Consider the following 11,022-nt stretch of genomic DNA (forward strand, 5'->3'; position numbering starts at 1 on the left):
TAGGTATCAGAAATGATTGATAATCCACATTTTTCAATACACTGTTTAGCAGAAAGGATGAAATTCAATGATGACAGTATTGTAGTTTTTGGGTGAACTATGCATTTATGCACCATGCAAAAAAAAAAGAAGAAAAGTAAACCCTTTCTTTTATGTCTGTTTATTAAATGAGAAGTTATTTATTTACATATAATGTTTCATTTAATAAATTATTAATTCATATAATATATTTTTAAGTGGCTCATCTAGTCCTCTGTTTGTAAGATTGCAGCACTAAAGTGTAGGTGAGTGAAACAATGAACACAAAATTAAACAGAAATAGAAAGGTGACGCTCATTTAGTTAAACATGTTACAGTGTGTCAGGCTCATTAGACATACTGATCATTTTATTATTTTAATGCTACCATTTTTTATTTTTGCAAGATAATAAATTACTCACCACCAGATGTTAGTGTTTGAACATTCCAATGCTCTCAAAAACATTCATTTTTTTTATTTTTATAAATAATATGGTTTTGTTTTCGTCATTTGTAGAATATTTCTGGTCAAGCAAATAGTACAATAACCCATGGGAAATGAAATCGAAGTTTAAGTTGTGTAAATAAATAAATAGTCAGAAAACAGTTTGAGGAAACACCAAACTGAAAAATTTATTTATTTAAAACCAAATGTTGCTAACATTTTTCAGAATAAATATTTTATAACAATCATTTAGGAGTTTTGGGTACCAAATGTATTATATCCAGTCAGCAACTAAAAAATTTTTTCTGAAGCGTAATATTCTTGGAAGCAGACCAAGGGCCTGCACCACATATATAAACCGGCTACATGGTACAGGCCCAAGGTTAAGTGTCTGTGGTGTGTTAGTGTGATGCTTGTGGGCTTGGTTGGGTGGAAGCAGTTCCAGCTTGTCATACTTATCGGTGTTGTGCCGAGTTTTGATTCCCTGCCGGAATCTTGCATTGTCCCAAAGCTAAATGTGCACATTCCAGGCCTCTGAAGTGCATGAAGGATGCTCCGCCTTCCCTATTTGCTCACCAAAGGTTCCCAATTAGCACTCTGCTGCATAGCAACGGTGCAAGAAAAGCTGATGAGAGGACAATCCTGCCAGGATAGGTGTAGCCAGATTTGCTCTTTTTTATTTTTATGTTTTACATCATAATGGAGAAGACAGTGATGTACCTCAGGCTTAGCCAAGACCGAGTCCAGGTAAGTTACACTGGTTTGCTGCGTCCTTTTTCAGATTAAAACATTAAATGCAGGAATTTGTTTGGAGCTTACTTGAATAATATTATGATGCATATGAAAAACTACAAAACACAGACACACGCAGCCTTTGATATAGTTAGTAAAAAATATATATATTCTGAGAAAATGTTGATAATGTCCTTTTCAAAATAATAAGAGGTGGACTGTAAGGAACTACATTTGTTAAGTATATTCCTACAAATATGAAGTACTAAGTTTTCTTTTTTTTCCTCACAGGACAGCAGAAATACAAAAAATGTTTTATTTTACAACATGATGCATTGTTGTAGATTAAACTACCCAATCTAGTAGGCACTTTAATTTAATCATCTTCAACATATTCGGAATTAGGGGTCCCCTAAAATGTAATTATTAAAGGTTCTGAAGACTGCCTTGCTACACGATATATTGTAGGCAAAATTATATGGACCAGTGTTGAAGGTGGGATAATGGTCTCTGGATGTTTTCCCTTGCCCTGCTGCAAATATCTAAATACTTACATTGCCATCAACCCCTGCCATCCCACCCCTACAGGCACATAGAGTAAAATGAAATTCTGAAAAACTATCACTTCTTCTTGCTTTACTACTCTTTACTACTACCTCTTCTTCCTGAAAACCATTTCACCTGATGATTTGATTAGCTTTTTTTGTAAAATTCTAAGATGATTGGGGTAATTTTGTAGGGTAGGCCAAGTGCCTCTGCATAGAAAATAATAAACAAAGTACAAGCATATATAAATGCAATAGAACAAAAATATATGTGAAATAAAGCAGTGCTTTTTGTTTCTCGGGTAAATTAACTGTATTAAGTTACAGAAACCGAATAATCAAATGTAAAATAACACTGCCTTCACTGTATACATTAAATATGGTTCATACTATTAATACAGTTTACCTTTAGCTACAAAAATATGTTTTTTTTCTCTTTCTCTTTTGTTTTTTGATAAACTATGGGGTCACAAACAGCTGCAGGTATATTGGGTTGCTGTCCCTTTAAGACGAATGCATGTATCTAATACTGGTAATGGCACGCATCTGTTTTCTTTCTCTGACTGCGTTTACGAGGAAACTCGTTGAAACAGACACTTTGACTAATTTTTTCGAGCACATCGTGTTTTGTTCAAACACAAATTGATAAGAAAGACAAGGGTATTCGGTATTCACGAACTTCACGTGCTGTCTGCGACTGCGTGGCTCTGTGCGCCGACAGACAGACCAGTCTACATTTGGATGTTTAACATAAATATATAACCTACTGATACAGCAAAGACAACGTCGGCAGTATTGAAGGCAAAATTGGCCAAAATTGGCATATTTCGTTCTGTATTGACAGGGAGTTTCTTTAAGCAGAATTTCATGAGAATTTGATTCAGACACCATAGAGAGTAAAAGAAACACTAGGCGGGAAGCGCCGAAAAGCGCGCTCTTTTTGCATCCCTGATATCTACAATCTCCCCCAACAACAGCCATGTTATCACATAAGCACAATTTACCCTATAAAAAAAGTCGGTGATATTTCTTTTTCCTCTTTTTCTCTCCATGTGCAGGATTCCAAATTAAGAAAAATAATATTAGATTATTTACCAAGCTCTCATGTACATTCATGATCACATTCACTTCAATCAACTCACAGACTTCAATTAAGTCCTGGTTATCTTTCGTAATCACTGACCGGACAAGTAGATTGTTAAGCTAGCTTCGAATAACTTGTCTAGCTGCTCGTTCTGCTGTTAGCTGGCAGATCTTTTGGCTTCATACACATAAGTTACAGCTAGCAAGAAACGTTGACAAACGTACTCTTCTAATCATTACACTGGGTATCTCTAGTTAATGCAACTTTTGATATAGGAACTCGAACTCCTAATATTTTACTATAAGCAATTTTGGAGATATAAACACAATTGAAGCACTTACAGGATTTTCATTCAGGATTTCACTCTTTGTGGTGTCTCGTGTTGCCGCGTTCATCTAGTACGAGATCTAAGAGATCCCAGGTGATTCTGACACACCAGCTGTTAATTATAACAATGCTTATCTTTCCTTAAACTCCACAAGACATTAGGTCATGTTTGGCATTTTATGATTTTTTGGGGGGCATGATAATTAGGGCTCTGAAGATTGTCCACCAGATGATGCCAAAGGTTTAGAAATACTCTTTATAATAATCTAATAATTTAGCATTAGTATGAATGGCCAAATAACTATTGCTTTTAACTGTAGCACCAATGCACACTAAAATACCTCCTTTGTTTTATATAATTAATTTGCAAAGAAAAAGCACACATTTCATTTTGGCATATAAAGGCATATAAATCTTATCCTAGCTTTTGTGATCTCTGAGTAGTGAAGTAAGAGTCCGTTTCATACACATTATTTATTGCTAAGTCTTTCTATTTAAAGTTATATTTATTTATTTTTCTGTTCTCATGTCAGATGTATGTATGTACAGGAGCACCTTAAAAAAAAACAGAACAAATTCATTGTGTATTTGCACACACCTGGCGAATAAAGCTAATTCTGATTCTGATTTGACTTTGGGATCATGTGTGTCATTTTCTGATTTGTTTCTTCAAACCCTAACTCAGCAGTGGAGATTCAAGATTGTTTCTGAAAGTATTTTTTAATCATTGATTTATGCTGTTGGTATTGGACCAAGATAGTTTTTGCATTTGAGAGTTTATTTGTTGTTCCTGTGTGAGATGTGAGCAAGATTTTTGTATTGTTTGTGCATTCTTTTGATTGTTTGTATTTATTACTTTATTTAAAATATATTCTAGTATTACTGAAGACTGCATTTTGTTAAACTTCTCTGAATAAAGAGATTTAAAACAGTGTATTTTCTTAAAATCTGCGTAATCATACAAAAAATGTCTTCAGAGTAAAACTGGTTATGCAGAATTAACAGTTGATTTGATTAAAAGATGGAAGCAGAACCAAAACATCTGAAAGATTAAATAAAAACATTTAATCATCTCAAATGCTTTCCTTTTTGGTTACTAACTTGTGTGTTGGCTAAACTGATTCTTGTGATGTAACAACAGGAAGTAAACCTACAGAGAAAAACATCTGCATCTCATTAAAGAAATGATCAGATTTTATATTAGTGCCCCCAGCTGTGAGATGTGCTGATTAAATAAATAAAACTACGTTTTGTAAACTATTCCTAGTTGTAACATTCTAAATCCCCCCCACAAAAAAATGTGTAAAAAAAAAAAGTGTATAAAAGCATTTTGTGTATATTGTCTAAAAACAAAAAAGTGCAGCAATGTTATGCACACTTAAAGGGGGGGTGAAATTCTCGTTTTCACTCAATCTCCTGTTAATCTTGAGTACCTATAGAGTAGTACTGCATCCTTCATAACTCCAAAAAGTCTTTAGTTTTATTATATTCATAAGAGAAAGATAGTCTGTACCGATTTTTCCCGGGAAAACACGAGCGGCTGGAGGCGTGACGTGTGGGCGGAGCTAAATAATCACGAGCACCAGTAGGCTTTTGCGTTGAGAGCATGTGGAAGCTGTGACATTACCGTGAAGAAAAAACATCATCCAAAACAAACCATGGCTAACAGTCAGATTCAGCCGTTTATTTATGATCCAGAATCAGATCCCGAGGCTGAAATTGAACGAGAGCAGCAGCAGCAACGACTCGCTCTGAGCGGGGCTCGAACCTTCGTCTCTGGCATGGGTGCGGACGCACTAACAAGGAGGCAGAGATATTTGAAGCAGTTTTACTCACCGCCTGCGGTTCCAACACACGATCGTGACCCTTTTTCGTTGGAATTGCATCATCCTTAAGAAATAAACGATGTGCAAATCCGGCGTCAAACTGGGCTTTGTTTGTAAAACAAGCATCTTCGAAATGCAGGGAACAAACACTTGTACAACTCCGTTGATGCTCTGTAAAAATAAACTCCATCCACTGATCCCTTAATGTTTTTTTTTTTGGTAATCTTGCCCTGGCAACCAAAAACACACTTCTTTTGTGACATATTGCGACGATCTCGCTCTGATCAGTGAAGTCTGTTGTGCTCTCAGTGCTCTGCTATACGGGAGCGCGCGCTCTTCCGGCAGAAGTGCCTCAGGACCCATATAAGGAAATTCCGCTCCATCTAACGTCACACAGAGCCATACTCAAAAAAACTTTCCGAAACTTGTGACAAACCGGAAGGAGTATTTTGGGAACAGAAATACTCCTTCAAACGTACAACTTAATTTTTGAAACTTTGTCCATGTTTAGCATGGGAATCCAACTCTTTAACAGTGTAAAAAACTCAGTATGCATGAAATAGCATTTCACCCCCCCTTTAATATGGCACTAGTTACCAGTTAAACACTGCTCAACCAATCAGTTGAGGAACAATTTCTACCTTGACTCTTAAAACTACATTCATTTGTTTAATTCACTAATTAAATAATAGATTTTTACGTACAACAGACCACATGAATAAGCCTCTTTGTTATAATAGAAATACATAATCTAAATATGTCATACCACTGTACATTTTACATAACTTCTTTGTTGTTTTTGTAGAAACTGGTTCACAGTTATAAAATACAACAGTACCAAAATCTATATTTTAAGAGTGAAAATGGAAATAGCAATTACCCAGAATCTCACAGAAGTATCACCATCACACAGAAGCAGCAGCTCTTCTCTGAGATGAGCAGAGCATCAGATGTTCAATAAGAAATAAAACAGCGGTGATTCCCACCAGACCAGACAGAACCAGACGAACCAGAGCCTCAGAGATGCCACAGTGATCCAGACAATCTGAAAGAGATGAGACGTGTTCAGAAACATCTTATGTTTTCCTGACTGGTCTAGGGGAGGAATGAAACAGCAAAAATGCATGGTGGTGAAATGAAGCCACCCGTCTCTCATTGAACAAAATCACATAGTTATCTCATTAAAGAAATCATCAAGTTTAATAGAAAGACTAAAAAGAAAGAACTAAGTAGCGCACACAATATGAGGTAGAGATACACAGTTAACTACTGGCTTCATCAGAGTATCTGATCTGGGGGTGAAGATGGGACTCAAAGCTGCTGCACAGTCAAGCCATCACCAACCATTATTACTGTTTCATTCTCGATCAATCAGGGAAAACAGAACATTAAACGGGGGCTCGTCCGGGATGGAGAGAGAAACAGCACTGCTTGAACACACAAACAGAACCTCATGGTTCTGGACGTAACAATCTTCTGTGCCATTTAGTGTCTTTGTGAAAACGCTGCACAGAGGCTATTGTGGCAGGAAGAGAGATCTAAAGGTAGTATTTCTCATACCTTCCTGTGGTGAGCAGATCTCTTTCTTGTGAAGACGGACGCTCTTATTGCTCACTGGATTCACAGCCGTGCATCTGTAGGTCTCTGAATCATGATAATGAAGATCTAATGATAAACTGAGGTTGATGCTGAGATCAGGATTGCTGTTCTGATTCACTATTTCACTCCCTTTATACCACGAGATAGACACGTCTCGATCATTCTTCACCGAGCAGAACACAGAGCAGAAATCCTCCGTTTCGTGTTGTGTACCTGAAAGACATGAAAGACACTGATATTTCTACTGCTATTATAATAAAAAAAAGAGTCCTAACAAATTTCATTCTATAGAAACTGCTCAAATGATTGTAATGTTTTCTTTAGTGTTGTTGCAGAAGTTCTGGGGTAATTTTACGGAAGCTTATTTCCACCATGGAATAAAAATGTGAGTTTTACATCTCACAATTCTGACTATTTTCCCAGAATTCCAAGTTTATGTCACACAATTCTGACTTTTCACCAGAATTTTAAAGTTACATCTCGCAATTATTATTTTTCTCAGAATCTTAGGTTCACATCTCGCAGTTCTACATTCTTCCTCAGAATTCTGAATGTATATGTAGCATGTTCTGATTTCCCCCCCGTAATTCTGATAAAATCTCACAATTGCAAGAAAAAAAGCAGAATTATAAACTCACAACTGAGAGAAAAAAAGTCAGAATTGTAAGCTACAAGTGTCCCCAGTAAATAGACAGAAACGGGTGCTTTAGGACAAAGGGAAACATGCACATCATGTTAAAGCCATATCTCTCTTAAAGAGGCCAATATTGCAGTGCAATAATCATTATGAAACCAAATCTAAACAATTATTATCCTATAACTTACTGGATGCAGCTGTAACTTACCATAAACATGAACTTTGTATCTCCGTGCTGTGATGTGTGCACTGGTGATGATTACATCGTCCAGACTGATTAGTCCTGATGTCTGAGATGGTTAAAATTCCAGTTGTTTGCTCTAACTGCACTCTGCCAGTGAATTGCGTGTTATAATGAGTGTACATTTTCCCTTGATGTATCTGCGCGACACGTGTATTTTGTCTGCCACTTTCAAAAGACCACAGTATCTGAACATCTCCCTTCAGATCATCAACTCCAGGTTGCAGATTGAGAACCCCTCTCTCCATCACTATAACTGTTTCAGCATCATCAACATCTCCACCCACTGAAACAGTGTGAAGTCAGGTGAATTATACAGGTAAACAAATGACTAATATGGTAATGATAATTACAGTTTCTAAACCTCGGTTGAATTTCAATGGTTTGATGTTCTGGGGAACCGACAGTTCACCACATAACCCCACTGCGGTCGACACAAACCAAAGCTCAGGTCATTTATATTTTCATGCATACATTTCAATACATGCAAATTATTAATTTACAGGATCTTTTGAATCACAAATGTGAATTATTTTATCTATCAAAACATTGCATGGTTGTCTAACCATTTCATGTTGGATTTGCTGAAATCTCCCAAAATCCACTGCAGCATGCATGAAGTATGCAATTACTATTATAGGATTACTGTTTTTGAAACCATAGACTTAGATGCAAGATACTTCAGAGAAGTAGATTATAGAGTTAATTTCATATGAATTGTCTTAACCAGATCTAAACTTGAAGTGTGGTAGAGGGGCTAAAAATCAAGACTCCCTGACCAACAAACAACTGATTGAATGATGAAAAGGTTTTGAATTAATAGCTTGATCTTTGATTTCTTCTTCTCATGATTGTTTGTATTGTATCAGCAGGTCTGTGGTTTGACAGAACATGATCTAAAGATGGAGAAAGGAAGTCTTTTTGCGGTTTCAGACAATGCTGCATGTAAAGGACAGAAGTGGTTTCTTTACTTTGAAAAGTGAAACCAATAGCACAAATGAAAATATGGCACTCTTTAGATTAACACATAAACAGATGAGTGTTTTTTTTTGAGAAATTACCAAAAATATTTAAATTAAATGTCTTTCTTTCTTTCTTTCTTTTTTACTTACATCGTACGTTCAGCTGCACTTTGTTGTTTATCATGAGAGAATTTGAGAGAGCAGAATAAACAAAACTTTCAGCGATGACTCATCTGAAGGCCTCTGATTGGACATTGTATTCATTAACTCAACAGAATGTGTGATTGGTTAAAATGCTCAACACTGTAAAACGCTTAAATATTTCTGCCTGATAGCGATCGTTCATCACAGAGATGTCTTTATGACGTCTGAATTTGCATCTGCAGGACGTAAACTTTAAAGTGTTTGCTCATCTGCAATACATCTATAGATCGTTTCCTATCAGATGTCAAATAGACGTTTAGAAGACATCTTAAAATAGGTCTTTCAGAGCCTCCTGGTTACCATCCGTCTACATTAAACTCCTTCATTCTGTTCTGTAGAGGTTAAAACAGCACAGGACCGTCATGGGATTCCATTAACTTCAGACTGTTGCTTCCAGCTAAAATAGGAGTTCATAATCCATAAAAACGCTTCCTCCAGTGAAAAAGTGGTCTGGTCTGAATCAGGAGAGAAATCTGCACAGATTTAAAAGAGTTAAACAAATATGTGGCTGGATTTTAAAGTGAGAGGCAACAGGAGATGCAATTTTATGACTGGAGAAAGCAAATTATAGAGAATTATGGAATATTTTTTAGCTGGATGCAAAGATTTTATGTTAAAAACATCTTAATGATGGATTCGTTTCTTACAAAAATTATCTTCTGGCTTCACAAGACATTAACTGATGGACTGGAGTGCTGTGGATTATTGTGATGTTTTTATCAGCTGTTTGGAGTGTACTCATTCTGATGGCACCCATTCACTGCAGAGCATCCGTTTATGAGACACTGATGCAATATTACATTTCTCCAAATCTGATGAAGAAACAAACATGAATCACCTGAGGGTAAGGACATTTTCAGCAAATATTCGGAGCGGGTTCACGAATCAGTTTGGGAGCTTGGAGCATGACTCATTTGAGTCAGTTCGGGAGTTTGGAGCGGGTTCGCGAATCATTTGAGTCAGTTTATAATGAGTTCGGAAGTTTGGAGTGTGTTCGAATCATTTGAGTCAGTTCGGGATTTCGTAGCGTGTTCGAATCATTTGAGTCAGTTCGGGATTTCGGAGTGGGTTCGAGAATCATTTGAGTCAGATTGGGAGTTCGGAGCGGGTTCGCGAATCATTTGAGTCAGGTTGGGGATCGCGAGTCATTTGAGTAAGTTCGGGAGTTCGGAGCGGGTTCGAATCATTTGAGTCAGTTTGGGAGTTCGGAGCTTGAATCATTTCAATCGGTTCGGGAGTTCGGAGCGGGTTCGCGAATCATTTGAGTCAATTTGGGGATCGCGAATCATTTGAGTCAATTTGGGGATCACGAATCATTTGAGTCAGTTTGGGAGTTCGGAGCGGGTTCGAATCATTTGAGTCAGTTCGGGATTTCGGAGTGGGTTCGAGAATCATTTGAGTCAGGTTGGGGATCGCGAGTCATTTGAGTAAGTTCGGGAGTTCGGAGCGGGTTCGCGAATCATTTGAGTCAATTTGGGGATCGCGAATCATTTGAGTCAGTTCGGGAGTTCGGAGCAAGTTCGCGAATCGCAAATATAGACTCAGTTCACCTTGGAGATTGAAAATGTTTCTTTTTTTGAGACCCCAGAAGCCCAGATTAAGACCCAGAACAATACAACCTACATAAGAGGTGGGGGTTCAAAGGCGAAATCTATATATTACCAAACTACAGGGAGAGGAAAAGTAGATATAAGTCATGATCTGCAAGATTAACCACAATCTGATGTGATCCGACCACCTCAGAGAAAACCAGTGTTGAGCTGCTGCAAGAGCTTTTGCATCTGCAAGACGTAATCTTTAAAGTGTTTGCTCATCTGAGGCCAGTCTAAAATGATGCTCAGGACATGCTGCGCATCGTCACGAAAGCTTATCTTTTTCACGTGTTTTTAAGCCTTACCGCTTGTCGATTTAAACATTAAAGCATCCAAAAACAAGACACGGAAAAGCTGAACAGAGTAGCTGGTTACTCGCGCGCTGTGTTAGGTGCGCACGATAGAGATCAAGAGCCGCGTATCACGGACAGCGACACTGAACCGAGCTCTCTTCTGCGAAGTTCTCCTTGAAGTCCCTCCTGCACCAGAATGAACAAATACAAATCGCAGTTTGAGCAAACAAAAAGATGTGGAAGAGCCAAATTCAGTACTCGCCGTGTTAAAGTGACCGCGCCTAATTTAGCGACTGGCTGCTGTAATGTTAATCCAAGAAAATGAAAATGAAAATCACTCACTGCTCTTGACTGAATTGCTTACTAGTTTTAACAGTCAAACCAAAAACTATTCAGACACAAGATATAATTTTTTATATATATAGCAAAACTGTAATAATGTGAGAAATGTTGAAGGTGTCTGAATAAATGTAGGTTTGATTGTATATTTCATTTTTACATTGAAGACCATCCAGTG

General features: G+C 37.3%; 1 protein-coding gene across 1 annotated transcript; it reads right to left on the minus strand.

The window, feature by feature from the left end:
* Window positions 1–5,843: 5,843 nt before the first annotated feature.
* Window positions 5,844–7,702, minus strand: LOC127944340 (uncharacterized). Its single transcript, XM_052540218.1, has 3 exons — window positions 7,477–7,702; window positions 6,538–6,789; window positions 5,844–6,022 (listed from the first exon to the last, which is right to left on the minus strand). The coding sequence occupies exons 1-3, from the start codon at window positions 7,700–7,702 to the stop codon at window positions 5,883–5,885; spliced, it is 618 nt and encodes a 205-aa protein (XP_052396178.1). The 3' UTR covers window positions 5,844–5,882.
* Between the last annotated feature and the right edge of the window lie 3,320 nt (window positions 7,703–11,022).

Source organism: Carassius gibelio, chromosome A23 (genome assembly GCF_023724105.1).
Source record: "Carassius gibelio isolate Cgi1373 ecotype wild population from Czech Republic chromosome A23, carGib1.2-hapl.c, whole genome shotgun sequence".
Taxonomy (NCBI): domain Eukaryota; kingdom Metazoa; phylum Chordata; class Actinopteri; order Cypriniformes; family Cyprinidae; genus Carassius; species Carassius gibelio.